This window comes from Megalobrama amblycephala, linkage group LG12 (genome assembly GCF_018812025.1).
Source record: "Megalobrama amblycephala isolate DHTTF-2021 linkage group LG12, ASM1881202v1, whole genome shotgun sequence".
NCBI lineage: Eukaryota > Metazoa > Chordata > Actinopteri > Cypriniformes > Xenocyprididae > Megalobrama > Megalobrama amblycephala.
Window position 1 is genome coordinate 6,991,523 of NC_063055.1, and position 19,547 is coordinate 7,011,069.

Sequence of the window (19,547 nt, forward strand, 5' to 3'; positions counted from 1 at the left end):
TTAATATACATCATCTGTGCACAAGGTAGGGCCTTAAAAACATCAGCCAATGGTTTACGCGATCATCGCGTAAACGATTGGCCCTCTGGCTTGTCAATCACTGCCATGACGTTCCTTGTGAGAGACGAGCGTGGCTGCGCGCTCCAGTAACTTTCCACACTTCACAGGCGCTGCATGCAATGTTTTTGTCAGGAGACAGGAGTAATAACTGCAGATTATGAGTTACCTGCGGTGAGTCCGACATAATGAATCCACGTCACGCACACACTTAACGATTGTAAGGCTGATTATGAATGTAAATTGATACTTAAGACTGATCGCGCTCAAACGCGTCCAGTCAGAGCCAGTTGCTTTCAGTCTGTGATTACAGTCGGTGTTCAAATTCCATGTGAAAGTATATAAATCTGCTTCAGGAGCAGGAAACAATCGTTGTATGTTGAGCATAGTCAGAATGTTTTAGCTAGTCGTTAAATGTGTGCCCGGCTTAATAACACAGCGAATGCCGGTGGTAAACACTCGTGTCCTGATACTCGTGCACGAGTATTGGGAGGCGTTCCCTCTAAATGAGCTGTGAAGGAGGGAGGTTGTTCTTACCCATGCGCTCATTTCAAAAACTCAGTCGACAAAAAGAACCTCTTTAGCACCTTTAAGAGCTTGTTCAAGTCCTGAGGAGCTAAACCATTTAGTGCTTTGTAAGTAATTAGCAAGTTTTTAAAATGTATACATGACAGAACCAGGCTAATATGGTCATACTTTGTGCTTCTAGTAATAACTCTAGCTGCTGCATTTTGGACCAGCTGAAGTTTGTTTATTAAGCGTGTGGGGCAACCACCCAGTAAAGCATTACAGTAATCTAGCCTTGAGGTCATCACGTATGAACTAACTATTCTGCATTTGTCATTGACAGCACATGTCGTAATTTATTTATATATATATATTATATTTTATCTATCTATCTATCCCTCTCTCTCCATCCATCTCTCATCCATCTGTCCCTCTCTTTCTCCATCCATCATCCAAATACTTTTTTCAAAACTTTGTCAACAAAGTCTTTGTCAAGACAGCATTCAGTGTTTATCTTGACAGAACTATTCTTTTCTAGTTAACACTTTTAGTTAATTTTAATTATATTTCCTTACAATGAAATTCTGCTGTTTGCTACTTCAAATTAGAAATAAGGCATTCTCAATTCAGTTCTGCATTTTGCACAAGCCTGATTTTTAAGAGGTCAGATTTATGATGTCTGTCTGGTGAACCATAAAATGGGCAAAAAAAAAAAAAAAGTCCCAGAGAACTTACACTGACAGACCTGAGCCAAATCTAGAAAATCAATCTTGGTGGTTTTCTCTTTTGTCTTGGGCCAGTTTTTGTTTTTTTACTTTTGACCTTTTTACTAGCATTAAAGGGGTGTCAGTGTTTTATTATCTCTATAGCTACGACTCTGGTCTACCAGGTACATTGTAAAAAAGTGAAAATGTGCAGTTGAAAGTCTTAAAGACCCCATAAGATTGGAGTTTTGTGGCTTTCCTTAGGTTATATGCTAGTGTACCCCTAAATGTTGACAACATTTGCTTTTAGCAGATTACACATTACCCTTCCATGAAAAAAAGATCAAAACACAGGCGAATAAGATTCAGAAAGAAACAAGAGATGTCATATGTAATCATATGCATATGTAAAATAATGCAGTCATCAACATTAAACAGCATATAAATCAAAACTGCCTAACGTTACTGAATTACTGTCGACCCAGGCAGAACTATAAGACAAGCTTTGAAAAAAAGTGATTTTCTCAGCTTTTTGCTCAGAATGTTGCTTTTTTTTATTGAATTTGATTCAAGTGTTGATAAAAAAAGAATGCATGAAGCTAGAATAAAAGTTTTGTTTCGTTTAAAGGCAGAGGGTCTGTTCTTTCTGTTGATATATTGCATATTCATATATTCATACAACAAAATATTCTGGGGGCCATGAAATTTTTGTAAAAATCAAAAATGCTGGCAGTGACTGGCAGCTTTAAAAAAATGCTGGCGGTGCAAGAGTTCATATCAATCATTGTTATTGAGAACAGTATTGTCCTCTGAAAGCTGCATGTATTGTCAAATACGACACATTTAAAGGACATAAAATGACTCTTCTGCAAAAGTACCCGGTGAAATGTTTCGAAATGTCTCTTGGCACAGCAGAGTACCAGTTGTTTCAAAAAAATATGTCCAGCCGTCCAGCCAATTGATCCAACAAACTCCTGATTTTCTGCCCATACTCTATTTTGATCTGTTTACGACTGCGTTCGGATACAAGCACTAACGGCATACACGTGAACTTTGAAGCAGGTGGATGTTTGCCATTATTCTGGTTTAATGTTCACATTCAGCCTGCATCAGCGTGACGCCGGGCACAAACTCGTAAATCTGGAGCCGAATGTGAGATACGTGGACATAATCGCTTGGATTCCTCTGTATTCTGTGGGAAGACATAAATCACGCTTGGCACAGCCGAATGCACTCAGCCAGAAACAGTTCCAGAGCGATCATCAAGCCACTATCAGAGACCCAGAACACCCACCCTATCATTACAACAAAGATTTACTGTGTTGAGAGTCAGTGTGCCTCTAGGACATGACAATTGTGAGGTTATATAGACAAGCTATTGCACTTCTTAACCTTGACAAAATTTGGGACATACTTGACTAAGCTGAATTTTCTCATGATCTGAACAGCTTATGCTTAGGCACAATTGATATTTGTCCACAAAACTATCATATGTATGAATTTCTGTACAAAATGAACCTGTTTTAAACTGCTTTTTGCTTCGGACAGGAAAATGGTCCTTGTGAGCACAACAACTCCTTATATTTCATTAGCTGAACACTAGCCTCATTTTAATTAAAAAGGGGTTTTGGACCCCAAATGGATCATTTGGACTGGATGAGTAAAAACAGTCAACAAGTTGCCGGCATACAGGTATAGAAGCTGTTTCAACCTCAGTAATAAATAAAATGGGTAATTGTGAGACAGTCTTAAAATATGAAATAAAGTTACAATTGTGAGACAGTATAAAGTCACAATGTGAGTTATAAAGTCACATTATTTGAGATAAAGTTGTGATTGTGAGATATAAAGTCAAAATTATGAGAAATAAAGTTGCAATTGTGAGAAGATTTAGAATAGATGCATCTTAATTATGAGATCTGAAGTCCCAATTAAGAGCAATAAAGTTAATTGTGTAATTGTGATATACAAATTCACACTGTGAGATTTAAGTCACAATTATGAGAAATAAAGTTCACTGTAAACCCTAACACTCAAAATACGTCATTGGTTTGAGTAGGACAAACTTAAATGAAAGAAATTAGTTCAGTTAAATTAACTGTTATGAGTATTTAGAACTTTCTTTTTCTTTTGAGTTCACAGCACTGACATTTTTCAAGTAAACTGAACTGGATCATTGTTTTGAGTTGTATGAACTCATTTCTTTTAATTTAAACTAGCTTAAGTTTAACTGAAACTGGGCTGGGATTTCTATTTCCCAGCATGCTTTGCCCATGGCACTCGAAAGGGACAGTAAATGCTTAAAGTATTAAATAATGTTTGTTTGTTTTTTTGTGCAAGATTAATGATAAGGGAGATTTAGTAGCGATTAACATTTTGTTATACTAATTTAGAAGAGTTTCTATTAATGTGGGTTTTTGGAGAGTTACCATCCTGTTGACAAGTGATGCATGCTGCTTGGTTTGAGAGCAGGTAAATTACATTTAAAAAATTTTCTGTAGAGATAACCTGATAATTTTAAGTTAAATGTATAAATTAGTGTATTCAAATATTTCAAGTTAAGAATAAAAAAATAAAAAAAAACCTTAAACTTTGAGTTTCTTAAATTCTCGTTCAACTTTTTTGAGTTCTGACTACTTATTAGGGTTTGCAGTAAAGTAAATAATTCATTTGATTTGCAAGAATTTAAAATAAAAAGTTAATTAACCAAATGTTTAATGTTAATTGTTATGTTATGTTAAAATATTAGTTAGCTAACTCAGTACTTCAAGTTAGGAGCAATTAACATGCATGAGCACTACAAACTCAAAACTTGATAGTTCTGCTTACTTAAAATTGGGAACATCATAACCTTAAAAAATGTTAGCCCAAATTATTCGGGTTTACAGTGTTGCAATTGTTAGATTTAAATGATAAAATAAGTCTTATTTGTGAGAAAGTTGCGATTATGCTGCAATTGGACTGAGGTGGAAATGGACTTGGACTCCTTAAATACAGTCTGGATTTTTGTTTAAAAAACATCTTAATTAAGATAGACCAAATTTTTTAATTGACAGTATGTGTATACACACAATTCATTATTCATGATGCAATAACCCATTCAGTATCCTCCACTGGTTTTAGACTGGGTTTCCAATATACCACGGCTTAAATAATCATACAAACAATAGGCACATGATCTAGCGCAGAAAACTCGATCATCTCAGGTTTATCCAAAGGTAATGGCGATCTGTCCCAGCGGCGAATGATACACGGGGTCTATGAGTGTTTAGCATGCTCACAGTGACCAGGTGTTGCTAAGCAGAGATGATTAATGATATTAGCTCGCTGTGTGGAAACTTCAACACCTCATTTAATTTTCAGCACACGCTGACAGTTGCCCATTCATAATTGAATCAGTAATTACTTAAATGTGATTAAATCTGAGCGGGAAGGATTTGAGAGATCGGTGTTTGAACGTAAACGTTTGGCATGTCAAGTGGCAATTTTGGACACGTCAGTCGCTTAACGAGAACTTGTCAGCTGTGGAAGACTGGTGCTCGATAATCGGGACTGTCAGGCGTAATCGTTGGCCGAGTCAAAACACATCCATTTCTGTTTTGCTCTGTTTAGCTGTCATGCCCGACAGCTGATGTATTCAGTCGTGAAGTGAACTAAATGAAGTGTTATGTTTAATCAGAGAGTCTTTCAGAGTTTACGGTACACGCACATCCAGGCAAATGCTGAGTTTGTAATTGTAGGCGGCCTCCTCATGAATATTTTATGTACATTTAAAATGTCTGTCAAACTAACATGGTCTGTGCTTTGTCAACATGGCCGTTATCTTGCTGAGCAAAACTTGTGCGTTTGCCATCATATTCATTATGTGATGTTTATGTATTGCCTAGGGAATCAAAACATCAAAGAAAATTGGCTTGTCGTTCTTGTAAGACTCAAATGAAATCTTTCAGACAGTGTTCAGTGGATATGGAAAACCTGGAAATTTTAAACTATACAGTTTAAAGATTTGGTTACACTTTATTTCGATAGTCCACTTTAGACATTCTACAACTAATAAGTAACTTTGAAACTACATGTCAACTAACTCTTATTAGAGTATTAGTAGGCTGTAGACTGTTAGGTTAGGGTAAGGTGTTAGGTTTAGTGTTAGTAAAATAATGGGTTTGGGTTAGTAGAATAAGGTGACATGTACTTTCAAAGTTATTTATAGTCTGTAGAATGTCTGTTTGGGACCAAAATATAGTGTTACCAGATACTCTAATGACTGCATTTTTTGGCATGATTAGCTGTAAAATATTTTGATGGCTAGAAATTGATCTTTGTGAGTGCAATCTCTGTAAAATGACCCAGGGTTAGGGTTTTGCTTGTCTCGCGTAGCCTGACCTTCAGATTGATGGCAGAAGGTCTGAACTCCATCACAGCTTTCATTGGCCAAGGACCGCCCAAGAGCCCGTCTGACTGACATGTAAAGCAACCAATTACAGTTCAATTTGTTCCATATCATATTAATGGTGTGAAAATGTAAAGTCAATATCCCTATAATAACAGGCATCTAATAAATTATTAATTCAAGTACGTTGTGCAAGTTTACTGCAACAATGGTGCCACGAACTTCACATACTTTTGAAAATCCAGCAATTAGTTGAACCTGACAAGCGGTCATTGTCACAGTTGTTGTAAACAAGATGGCTTTCTTTTTCCATGAGGGGGTTTGGCTTTATTCCAAGGGGATAGTTTAAGAATGCAACACACGTCTCCTGGAAATCCTGTAGAATTCAATCAATCAGATGACAATTTACCATTTCCCATTTCCATTTTGTGTGCCTTATGCACCAGATGTTCAGCCAACGGTCCATGGGCATGACGTCTGAGGCTGAGACTATGGTTTGGCTGGTTAGCAATGTTAATTTAGCCCCTGCTGATAGATGTTTTTGGAGGCAAAAAGCATTGTTGAAATTGAGTATGCATACTACTCTTACTATTTCTTTCATAGAAAGATTTTAGCCTGGTTTCACAGACAGGGCTTAAGGCCCCGGTATACTTCAAACGAAATCGAAGAACGAACTGATGTGACGTCATTTCGAACAAAATCAGGCCAAGTTCGAAACGGCTTGCCAAAGCGAACTTTCAGAAAAAGTTCGCTCCAGCTGCAAAACACCTTTGTACTACCATTGGTCCGTCACGATAACGTAATAGGAGGTAGGGCTGCACGATTAATCGCATGCTTTTGTCATGCGTGTCTCATCAGTAAAGCCGGTTCTGTGATTAGCGGTAAATGTCCATCACCTGCTTTCAAATGGAGTGGCACTTAATATACAGAGCCGTAGTTCGCAGACAAGCTACGCAATATCGCGTTCGTAATCGAAAGCGATTCATCTGCGATTATGAACACGATATTGCGTAGCTTGTCCGCGAACTACGGCTCTGTATATTAAGTGCCGCTTCATTTGAAAGCAGGTGATGGACATTTACCGCTAATCACAGAACCGGCTTTACTGATGAGACACACATGACAATCTCGTGCAATTAATCGTGCAGCCCTAATAGGAGGTGTGCGCTGAGGCTCCGCCTTCACTCGCATGGGACTCGTATTTGACTCATTTCGTGTGCTGAGTTCGTCGAGGTAAGATCTCCGCGGGTGAAAACATGAACACACTGGATAGCCGCTTTATAGTACAATATGAATGGGCCTTTAGCCTAAGCCAGGATTAGGGCCTAGTTCAATTAGGGTATTTAAGTAGCTTTTATAAACGTACCAAAGAAAAAAAACATTTCTGGTGTGCATTTTGAGACAAATCAATGGCACTGACATATTTTAAGGTATGTCAGTGCAAGTTACATACAGTTAAAAGAGCTCAAACATGCATTTTAGTCTAGGACTAGCTTAAGCCATGTCTGTGAAACCAGGGGATTGTAAAATTACTAAGAGTAGTATGCAGTTCAGAATTCAGCATGTTTCTTTATTGGCAACCATTCAAATATAGCTATGCATTCTGGTTATTATTACAAGTTTTTCTATTTAAATGTTGCTTAGAAAACATTTTAATTGCAAAACATAATAATATTTTCCAATATTTATATTTCCTTGCAAATATAGTATGTCGTAGTAGCATTTTGGAGAGTGCATATACATATGTATTTTTTCCCTGTTACCTGTATGTGGAACACTCTTGTGCAATGACAGCAAAATTCAAATCAGATACTTCTAGGACTGCAAGTGCAAGCCGTTAATATGAATGAGAATGTGGATAATTCTCTCCAGGTATTATAGACCTTTTTGGTTGGCATCATGAGCTCTGACCACTTTAATGTATTCAAAATGATACTTTTTGCTATGTAGGGGTGAATTCAGGTTAACTGGGACACTTTTTGCCATTGCGATGACTGGAAAAAAGTGTCCCAATTAACCTTAATTCACCCTACTTAACAACAGCTGACACTTCAATTCAGAATTAAGTAGCAAACACAACAGTGACACATCCACCGTTAGCCCTCCTTCAAGTTTTAGCTTCAGAATTTGCATAGCCTACTGTTAGAACATTGATTCCATCAGCAGAACAGCTGGAAATTCAATCAGAGGGGTGTATTAGTGTTGAAACTTGTGTACGGACATGAACACACACTAGCTACAGAAGGGACGTGAAGAGAGGGCTAGAGGAGGGTTTTAAAAAGAAAGAGGGAGATTGATGGCTTGTGAAATGTAAAAATAAATGAAATGGCAGCGCTGAAATCCATGAAGCGGTGTTTCCACATGTAATCTGTGCACAAGCCTCCTTGATTTCCACTAGCAGATGAAAACCACCCATTCACCGGTTAACCCTTGACCTCCTACTGTTGGCCAGGTGTATTTTTGTGTATTTCTGTTGCTGTGTTCAGAATAACATACTGCCATTTTACTATTTCTGCTGTATACTGTGCATAGAATGCAAATGTTTTAATACATGGTACATTTGGTAAGTGTGCAGTATACAGCAGAGCACACTGCACAGAATACTGTATCCCACAATAAATGCAATGTGCTTTACTTGACCTTTCATTTCCAGTGTGACAAATGAATCGGGACTAATAGAGTACTGCAGCAATGACATATTTTTATAGGCCAGCCTGGAAGTTCACATCACCATAGTTCCCTCGACAAAAACCCAATAGTATTATTGCAGAAAATAAGCTCTATGACAAACAAAAGTTTATGGTAATTACACATTTTGTTTTTCAAGATAACTTTTATGAATTTTGAAAGCATAGACACAATTGGAAGAATGCTAACATATGAACTACACCACAGTCACATGACTTCTGACAACTCTTTCATTCTTTATTCATGTTTCCTGAAAGTTTGAGTTGTAATAGTTTGCAAGAGTGTGATTATAAACACAATGAGGGTGTGAAAGTGAACTAGTGAGCTGATATGTGTACCTGTTCGGCTGATGACAATTAACGTCCCCAACAACCTGTATTCCACTTGTTAGCAGCCGGCTTTAAAGTCCTCATGAAATCAAAATTGGCCCTATTTATTTTGTCAGCGCATATTACTAGTCTTGTGGTGAACAATTAATCCGTGCAGGTTAATACACGGAAAAAAAAAATAGTTTGTCGTGGTAATCTATAATCAAAATCTGAAAAGTTACTTCCAGCCTGGAATGGCGTTCCTTCTCTGATGACGTCAGTTTGACGGCTTGGGTTGAAAACTCTTAAACCACTCCCTCCAACCATTAGTCTGCTATGAGCGAGAGGAGGTGCACTAAAGTAAAACCCTGCCCTCTTTTCAATATTCCGTTTCACTTGGAAATACGTCACAACACTGGAGAAAAGTCGTTCCGGTTCACAGGGACAAGTAAAGCTTTTAAAAAAAAAATACACACACACAAAGGTAATTACTGATAAATTTTATGTCATTTAAAACATGAAAATATCTTGAGCTTGTGCTAACCAGGCATTTAAAGGTGCCATCGAACGTTTTTTTACAAGATGTAATAAAAGTCTAAGGTGTACCCTGAATGTGTATGTGAAGTTGCAGCTCAAAATACCCCATAGATTTTTTTTAATTAATTTTTTTAACTGCCTATTTTGAGGCATAATTATAAATGCGCCGATTCATGCTGCGGCCCCTTTAAATTGCGCACTCTCCGCCCCCTCCCGAGCTCTCGACTCTATCACTGCATAAACAAAGTTCACACAGCTAATATAACCCTCAAAATGGATCTTTACAAAGTGTTCGTCATGCAGCATGTCTAATCGCGTAAGTATAGTATTTATTTGGATGTTTAAATTTGATTCTGAATGAGTTTGAGGCTATGCTCCGTGGCTAACGGCTAATGCTACACTGTTGGAGAGATTTATAAAGAATGAAGTTGTGTTTACGAATTATACAGACTGCAAGTGTTTAATAATGAAAATAGCGACAGCTCTTGTCTCCGTGAATACAGTAAGAAACGATGGTAACTTTAACCACATTTAACAGTACATTAGCAACATGCTAACGAAACATTTAGAAAGACAATTTACAAATATCACTAAAAATATCATGTTATAATGGATCATGTCAGTTATTATCGCTCCATCTGCCATTTTTCGCTATTGTCCTTGCTTGCTTACCTAGTCTGATGATTCAGCTGTGAACAGATCCAGACGTTAATACTGGCTGCCCTTGTGTAATGCCTCGATCATGGGTTGGCATATGCAAATATTGGGGGCGTACACCCCGACTGTTACGTAACAGTCGGTGTTATGTTGAGATTCGCCTGTTCTTCGGAGGTCTTTTAAACAAATGAGATTTATATAAGAAGGAGGAAACAATGGAGTTTGAGACTCACTGTATGTCATTTCCATGCACTGAACTCTTGTTATTCAACTATGCCGAGGTAAATTCAATGTTCAATTCGATGGCACCTTTAACCAGAAACTGACTTCAGAAAAATGGAACCAGAAGTGCTAAAATGCTTGTTCTCGAGTTTTGGCCTACAAAAATACATATTTATCGCACCTTTCAGCATCTATTTTCTCAGATTATAGGATCGTTTCTATGCAAAATTATTTTATTTGTAAAAAATAACTGAATGCCACTTGTTGGATTAATATGGAGCCCGTAAAAGGACATGGTGATGGAAAAAAAAAATATGATAGGAGGAAAAATTATAATGCTTTTGCGTTCTCTTGCAAATGTTTTGTGTTCCCCCCGAGAAACTTTGCGTTCACTCTCAAATCTTTTGATTTTGTTGCGAGTGAATGCAAAGTTTCTCATGGGACACAAACGTTTTTGCGAGGGAACGCAATGGTTTTATCTCAGAGTTTCTCAGTGGAATGCAAAACATTTTGCAAGCGAAAGCAAAGTTTCTCGGGGAATGCAAAACATTTGAGAGAGAATGCAAAAAGCATGGGAATATATTACCCCCCCCCATGTCCCTTTAGGGGCTCCGTAGGTTAAAAATGCCCTTGTTGGATTACAGATGCAAGTAATTTTTTGCTTGCGTTATGCTGTACTGGTAGTTGTCGTGGATACTGACACCTAGTGGTGAACGTAGCACCATTCAAAAGATTTTTATTGAAGCACGATATGCTATTTGCAGTCATGATTGATTTTTTTCCAATAACATAAATTGATCTGCTTCATGAAGATGTAGTTTTGCAGATTGCAAATATGTTTTTAGAGGTACTATTAATGTATTTTTGTAAAACCTTTTAATAAATGAATTACTTAGTGCACCTTTAACATGAAAAGATTTCACATATACTGTTTTTTAAATAGTATGCATGCAGTATACATTATACACTGTGCCGAATGCAGTAAACAGCACATTAGCAGTCCTTTCTGCACGCTGCCCTTGTGTGTTATATGATGGTGTACTCGTCATGCTGTGAAGGACTTTAAGATGATGCGCTCCTAATTGCAATTGTACAACCGCTGCTATTCATAGCTGAGTTTTGCTGAATTTAAAGTGATGTCATGTTTCAAGGCCGGGGAAACAGGATTGTATCAGATTCGCAGGGGCAAAAATAGACATGTTTGAGGAAGCTGTATTTTGGGCTCTCTAAATTCTGTCCTCCTGTACCTAATCGTCCTTTTTATCTCCAGCAAGATTTCCGAGAGAGAGAGAGAGCGTAAGTGGTGACGTCCTGGTGCTGGAGCCCCAGGAGGAGAGCAAAAACTGAAGCATCAGCAGACGCAAAAACAACAGTTTGCTGTTTTTCCTCTGATCTTTTCCATGCACGTCTACCTCGCTGTTGCTGTTTAATCTTCCGTCCTGTTTCTGCTCAATGTTCTCCGTGAACTTCTGGCAAACCTCCTTGACCCCTTTCCAGACCGGCATCTAGGCCAGGCAGCCTCGTTCTTGCCCAAGGGACGTCTGTCTAAGACTTTCTATTATGGGAAAATTAAAGGGATAGAGAGCTCTCCTGAATAATGCTTGAATGCCTTACATTACCTGTCCTTTTCAAGCAACTTTTCCTGTTTATTTAGCAGTTTTAGAGTTTCATGGTCCAGACTAAAGTTATCATCCATATCATCCTCGTGTAGAAAATGAGGCTTTTGCTCTTGTACTTAGTGAACTTCCTTACTAACTACTGATCTCTGCCTTATATCTGAATAACAATACTAAACAGCAGAATGAACATTCAAAGATCAAGAAAACGAAAAACCATTGGAAGGATAATAGGCATTGTCATCATATAAATCTATATCTGCTTTCTGCCCTTCTTGTGCACCCGGGGCCATCTGGCGATACCAAAATGTGGACGTTTACCAGTCGGAAACAAAATTAGGTGCCCGGACTTATGTGGATTAATCTCGGGAGCGCACAAGCTCTGAGGAGATGACAAATGAGGGATGCTGGAAAGGGTTTGTGGGAAGAGAGTGTGTGTGTGTGAGAGAGTCTCTCATCTGATCAGGCTCTTATGAGAAATCCCATATTAGCCTGATGTGTCAATAAAACATAATAGAGAGCCCTGGTCTGATTTATGTGACGGCTTTTACTGGAGGCTTTCTGAGAAGAGATGATTTCTTGTTCTTGATCTCTGGAGAGACAGTAAGAAATATTGGTAGCACTTTATTTTACAGTCCTGTTACCCATGCACATACTATGTACTTGTTATAGTAATCCTGAACCTACCCCTAAACCTAACCTTAAAGGGATAGTTCAGCCAAAAATGAAAATTATCCCATGATTTTCTCACCCTTAAGCCAGCCTAGGTGTATATGAAAATCTTTCAGAAGAAAATAATTGGAGATATATTTAAAAATATCTTCCAAGACATATTTCAAGGATACTCTACCGCCGTAAATCAATATGTACGGCCGTCTGCTGGAAGCTAGTTATTATAGTTAATATGGATATTTTTTCATACAAAAAACCCATTGGTTTGCTTCAGAAGGCCATCATTATCCTCCTGGAGCAATATGGATTATTTTTTATAATGGATGGATGGATGCATTTTTGAGGGGCTTCAAAATTTACTACCATTATAAAGCTTGGTAGAGCCAGGATATTTTTAAATATATCTCCAATTGTATTCGTCTGAAAGAAGATAGTCATATACACTTAGGGTGGCTTGAGGGTGAGTAAATCATCAAATAATTTTCATTTTTTGGTGAACTATCCCTTTAACCCATGTAGTTACCTCATATTACCAGTACTTTGAAGGTAAGTACACTGTAAGTATACGTACTGTAAAATAAAGTACAACTGAAATATGTTTACATGTATATGGCATATGATAACTGCTGTTTTTTCTGTAAAAATTCTTAAAGGGATAAAAATTTTTTTTTAATTCGGCCATGTGTTGCATTGTTTGGTGACATGACACATGAGAATTAATGTTGTTTGACTATTTTTGAATTTAACATGAGCCTGAATTAGATTTGTGAGTAAGAATAATTTGTTGTAAATAATAAATAAGCACTAGTCAAGTTGAATTTACTTTAATTTAAAATGTAATTTAATAATTTTTAATTAATTATTTATAATTTAGTATATTTATTCAGAGCCCCTAAAGGGACATTGTGATGGAAAATATATGAGATGGTTGGAAAAAGCTATATTTCAATGCCTTTACTTTCTCTCGAAAATGTTTTGCGTATTGAAATGCAATTTTTTCCTGCCATCTCATGTTTTTTTCCATCCCCTTGTCCTTTTAGTGGCTTCATATTTTTATGATCTATAATTTGTTTTATAGTGAAAAATTTGTGTTGGAGAAATGAAATCCCTTTGTGCTGAATTTCTTTGTCTCCTCCTCCTGTCATTCAAGTTCAGTGGGCGTCGCCAATTCAAATTGACACTCATTAAATGGAAGAGAATCAGTTCTTAAATTTAGAATTTTACCTGATTCTGCTAAATGACTAGTTCTGTCATGAAACACTAGATGGTGCAGGCTGATGGATCCTTTATGCAAACTGATGATATCTCAGCGTTAACTACTCGGCACAAGCTGATTGGTTCGTGTCGCATCTGCAGCAAATGAGCTTGCCTCTCACAACATTTAAATGGCTGGTTATCGTTCACTATATCAGTTGCAGCGTGCTTTCAGAGTTCCTCTGAACCCTTCACCTTCCCCAGCTCCACATGTATAGATCAACAGCAGCAGCAGCATATCATATCTAGTCTACCAAGACCAAATACATTAACATTGTCATATCCATTACCATGGTAAAAATCTCCCAAGAGTACTGATAGATAGATTTGTGCTTAAATCATTGTAATGCACAGCCTTGAGTGGCTTATATAGCATTCCTATAGCTCAAACAGGTGCTTTGGATTAAATTGTCATCTTCGTTTATTTATCCAGGTTTTGATTTGCATATTGTCTGTTTTTTTTTTGGAGAAGGAAAGTTTTCTGACAGTTTCAGTCTGGTGATGCTGTAGACATGTACAGTATGTAAGTGCAGAACATCAACACCGCTGTAAAAACAAGTATTGGTTTAATTTTGGCCACCTGCAGATCAGTCTCCTGTGAAGGGATGGAACATGATGTGAATGTGAATGTGGCGTATGACTTTTTCTCTTTTGTTGTGTTGTCAGTGACTGATCCAAAATGCTGGTTGCACCTCAGAGAAATGTGTATCGCACCAGGAACCTATCAGAAAATCACCTTTCAATTTGTTGCCGTCTCCATGTAAACGCACAAATAATTGTGCTTTGACTGCCTCACTGTCAAAAAATTATATGCAGGTATGGATGTTACTGGTGTAGTGGGCTGCACTTTTTGCACATTTTTCTTGATCTTTTGAGATATAAAAGAGTTTGATTTACCTGCTATGAAAATATACAGTAACTTTCAGAACTTAGAAGTTCCTTTCCAGTCTGAAATGTGCATTTATTAAATCTAAACTTCAAAAAATACTTCTGTTACTTTTTGACATTGACAAATGAAAGCTCAACTCATGAATGACCATATTTACTGATCACTAGCTGAAATTAAAAGTGCATACTTTTCTTAATATGTAGAAATAGTATGAGTAGTTTGTAGTTCTGAATTCAGCATGTTCTGCGCATATATTACTGTATAGTGCATACTATGCAGTACACAATTTATACTTTTCATTAAATAAAAAGTATGCGAAACAGTAGACTGTGCAGTATGCAACAGTGGTATGCTTCATTGGTATTGACTATATGTAGCTTAACACCATGTCCTAACTACACACGACGCCACGACACGTGATAAAAGGTATCTTTTCCATGTTTTTTTGTCCTAACTAGCCGCGACGATGTAATACGATGATGTTATGATAATCTCAGGTACTGTTTATGTGCTTTATTTAATGTTAAAAACATCTAATGTGAGTTTGAATACCATTTTGTGTCTTTTATAGCCGCAATGAAAGTAACAAAGGACAATTCACCTCAGATCTTCGAAATAAATAAAAGGAAACAAAAACGTTCAAACTGTCAACTCATTGTTAACAGACAAGTATATTCTATGACAAAGATTGTATCGGTAAATCAGTATGTATTTTTAATAATGTTAAAATGGTGTAATATTCATGAATTTGATTATGTACTTACCCATTTCATTGCGAGTGCCGGTGTTGTGCCGAATTTCGACTCCCTGCCAAATTATTACCCCCCTCGTTGAAGTCGCTATCTGATTGCCTAATCCTAACCCCACCCCTAATCCTAACCCCTCCCCCACACTTAATCCTAATCCTACCAATATTTGGGGGGGTGATAATTTGGCAGGGGTAGGCATTCGGCACCACACTGGGAACTTGCCAAGAGAGCCCGCCCACACTCTCTTCTGATTGGCTGTGATTTTTGATTAACTTTATCGTGTCTTATAGTCTCGTCGCGTCTGGTGTCTTATCGCATCGCATCTCGTCTGGTTAGGACACGGTGTAAGTCAGCATGTAGTGTCAAGTTATCTTTTCTAAAATAAAATAGAGTTAATTTGAATTTTTAATCCAATTTTGTGCAAAAATGTGTTAAAATGTTTAGCAAACAGGTCAAATAATAGCCAAGAAAGGTTCAAATCTTCTTGTTTCTGGTTTATTCTTCACACTGGAAATACAAAGTCAAATCGAGCGCACTGAATTGTAGAATACAATATTTCACTGTTGCATGAAACTGTTGCATACTGTAAAAATTAGTTTGAGTAATATTATACAATGCCATTCCAAACATAGTGTTTCCTCTCTCAGATATTTATGGGTTATATCTTAACCATGACCACCCCTGTAAATTAGTTAACCCTCATCCAGTGTGTAGGAGGACAGCGATGATTATGGCTGCTGCAAATCTGTGTTGTGTGTGAGTGTCTGTGAGAACCACATCACCTTAATAGCATTCTGCAATTCTGTGATGGTGTATTCTGCTATTAAAAATGGGTAATGGGTTGTGTTAGTGGTCTTTTAGAGCCCCGGGAGCCTCAGAGATGAGCTTTGGAGCCTTGTGAATTGAAATACACATGCACTTTTCCAAACTAATTTACACAATTGCATTAAATGTGACTGCAAAATAGATACTAAGCAAGCGCTGGTCATTAAATCAGCGTAATCATATTCACACAAATTGTCATTCTCTCTCTTTCACACACAGAGAGTGGTTAAGTGCTTGATTGACTTTGGTGTTTGTTGCAGGTATGGAGACATGGTTCCAAACACCATCGCAGGAAAGATCTTCGGCTCTATCTGCTCTCTCAGTGGCGTGCTGGTTATCGCCCTTCCTGTACCCGTCATTGTGTCTAACTTCAGCCGAATCTACCATCAGAACCAGAGAGCTGACAAGATGAGAGCCCAGCAGGTACTAAAGAACTTCTCTTTTACTTTTGTCAAAAACATTTCATTGTGTTCTGTTTTTCTATTTGTCATTGAGTATGAATGTCGGTTACCTGCAAAAGATTATCAGAATTCATTCTTATGTGTTATAGAAGTCATATTGTCAGAGCCGTTTAGCACATTACAGTACAGTGACCTTTGGTGCTCATACAGGCAGTGTGAGCTTGCAAAATTTCCCAATTTAAAATCCCATCTTTCTCTTTTTTCACATTAAAGTAGTCAAAAGACCAAATAGCATTAAACGAATCCTGATGTAACTAAACGGCATCACTGGCTTTATTACACCTTTGAGTCACTACAGCTGTTTGTGAAACAAATGCTGACACGATCGATTCAGATAAATTCTCTTTTGTTTTACAGAAAGTCCGACTTGCCAGGATTCGCTTGGCCAAGAAGGGAACCACCAACGCCTTCCTACAGTACAAAGAAGAAGGAGGATTTCAGGTGAGATTTAACATGAGAATTCAGTTTAGTTGCACTGCATGTGTTTATGAAAAGGATGTGATCATTTACTCCAGACTCGTTCTAATATGCTGACTCCAAACTTTTGAAATCCATGTCCATTGTGCCTCTTTTAGATCAAAGCAAGTTTGTGAATGAACACATAATTGTTAAATGAAATTTCGCCACACATCGGATTACTTCAGAAGATTGAATTACTGTACAGAGCGCAAATCATGAGGATGGACTTCTTTATCCCTTGTTAAAATTCAAAGTTTTTGTTCCTTGTAAGAAAGAAAGAAGTCCTGTGTGAGTAAATGATGACAGTTTTCATTTTTGTGTGAACTGCTGTATATGTTTAAATGATCTGAAGAACTAATCTTCATCAGTCTCCCAGTTGCTTCACTTAGCACATCCAAGGATGAACTAGTTGCTGGATTTGACAAAGTTTGCCTGATACACAAAGATTTGTAGCATAAGGGGAATCTTTCAGTACAGACATTAAACATCTGACTAGGGAGAATTAAACAATATTTGTGTGTATTTTGGGAAGTCGTATTGTTGAGCAGGAATTGCTAAGTGTTCTTTCAACTACAGTTAGTACTGTGTCTGCTTACACTGTGTGTAATCGATTCTTCAATGATTCTCCAGCAGAAATGGCTGATATTGGATCTTCCATAATAAGATGCTTTTCTGTTGAGAGGGAAACAGTAGCATCACGTCTGACAGCAAATTTAAGAATAAAAAATCTTTAGAACACTTTATATATTTTTTTCATAAGTTTTTTGTCTTAAATACTTACGTTTTGTTCAATACTTACTTAACCCTTAAATGCATGACTGTTTCGCCAATCATTCTTGCATATTCGGGTCTTTATCGACCCGGATCTATATCTAACACTGATGGATCTCTACCTGTCGCGATAATATAAAACTCCTCTGATATTAGAGTAACAATTACAGAAGAATAAAATAAAGCATATGTTGTTACCTTTTGGAGCTTGAAAGGGCTCTGTCTGAGCAGATGTTTTATGCCATCACCACTGTCCTCGTCAGAGCTCATTTCCCAGTAAATTCAGCAAATAATGGGCTAGTTTTATGTTTGAGGTCACGAACATGAGCCCATTCACGATCTCAAACGTATTCTCAAAACTATTTAATTTCCAACATCTTCAAAATCAATATTTCGATCGCTAACAGCTTCACCAGATCCATTCAGTAACAGTTACAGTGATACTTGATTGCGTTCAGTACTTGTTCTGCAGTAAATCGCTGAGCCATTTCAGGTTTTTCTTATTATTTCGTTTTCTGTCTGAATGAATCGTCACTTAATCATTGTGTATCAGACATTGCCACCTTGTGGAATAAAGGTGAATTGCACTTATTCCGTCATCTAAGATTAAATTATTGTTGTGAAGAAAAAATATACGTACACTCATACACACCTCGGGTCGTTAGCGACCCTATACAATTTTTACAGAAAATGAATACAAAAATAGGCATTCTTTTATAATTTTATGATTTTTTTCTTGTTATATTCTTTATGATGAATTGATTGAGGAATACCAAGAAGGCTGATGTCTAACTTTAAAAAATGAACGAAGAGGATGGTAGTGAATGACGTCCCGGGTCATTAAAGACCCGAGGAATGCCTTTAAGGGTTAAAGGCATAGTTCTGTCAGTTTACTCGCCCTCATGCTGATCCAAACTTAGACAAACCAAAGGACATTTTTCAGAATATCTTCTTTGTTGTTTGCACTTCAAATTTCTGCAAAATGCATTAGCTATAACATGAACTAACATTGAGCTATGTATTTTACAGCATTTATTAACCTTTGTTAATGTTAGTTAATAAAACATTCATGATAGTTCATAGTGAATTAACTAATGTTCACAGATACAACTTTCAGTTACACTTTATTTTACAGTGTCCTTGTTACATGTTGGATGTACTTACTGTAGTAATAACAGTAATTTATGCATAATTACATCTTATGCACCCTAAACCAAACCCTAACCCAAGTACAAGTAGTTAATTGATATTACTCAGTGCTTACATGTATAATTACACTGTTATAAAGTGTAACCCAACTTTTGATCTTAATGCATTAGTAAATGTTGAAATTAACGTTAAGGTTAATAAAAGCTGTGGAAGTATTGGGTTAGACTTTATTTTAAGGTGTCCATGTTACAGTGTAATTATACATTTAAGTATTGAGTAATAATAATTAACTACATGTACTTTAGGTTTAGGATGAGAGTTTGGTTTAGGGTTAATTGCAAGTAATTATGCATAATTTATAGTTATTAACATGTAACATGTGTAACAATGACACTGTAAAATAGTGTTACCAAGTATTGTTTATTGTTATTTCATGTTAGTTCAAATTAATCAAAAATCAAATAAGATCCACACACACACACAAAAAAAAAAGCTTGCAAGAATTTATGGTCCAGAGGCCACAAAATGTTATCGGGATCAACCCTTCATCAGTGCCGAAATCCTGAAAACATTTTGTACACTTAGTTTGCACTTTTGCACTTTATTTGTGGCCTCTGGACAATAAATACTTG

At 37.0% G+C, this 19,547-nt stretch overlaps 1 protein-coding gene across 4 annotated transcripts in view; it reads left to right on the plus strand.

The window, feature by feature from the left end:
• kcnd1 (potassium voltage-gated channel, Shal-related subfamily, member 1) overlaps positions 1-19,547 on the plus strand; it is an 89,274-nt gene that overhangs the window by 54,081 nt on the left and 15,646 nt on the right. For all 4 annotated transcript variants that reach the window (XM_048209746.1, XM_048209745.1, XM_048209744.1 and 1 more), the window contains 2 exons: positions 16,336-16,498; positions 16,894-16,977. In XM_048209746.1, the coding sequence (XP_048065703.1) occupies positions 16,336-16,498; positions 16,894-16,977 (247 nt within the window). The remainder of the gene's footprint in view (positions 1-16,335; positions 16,499-16,893; positions 16,978-19,547) is intronic.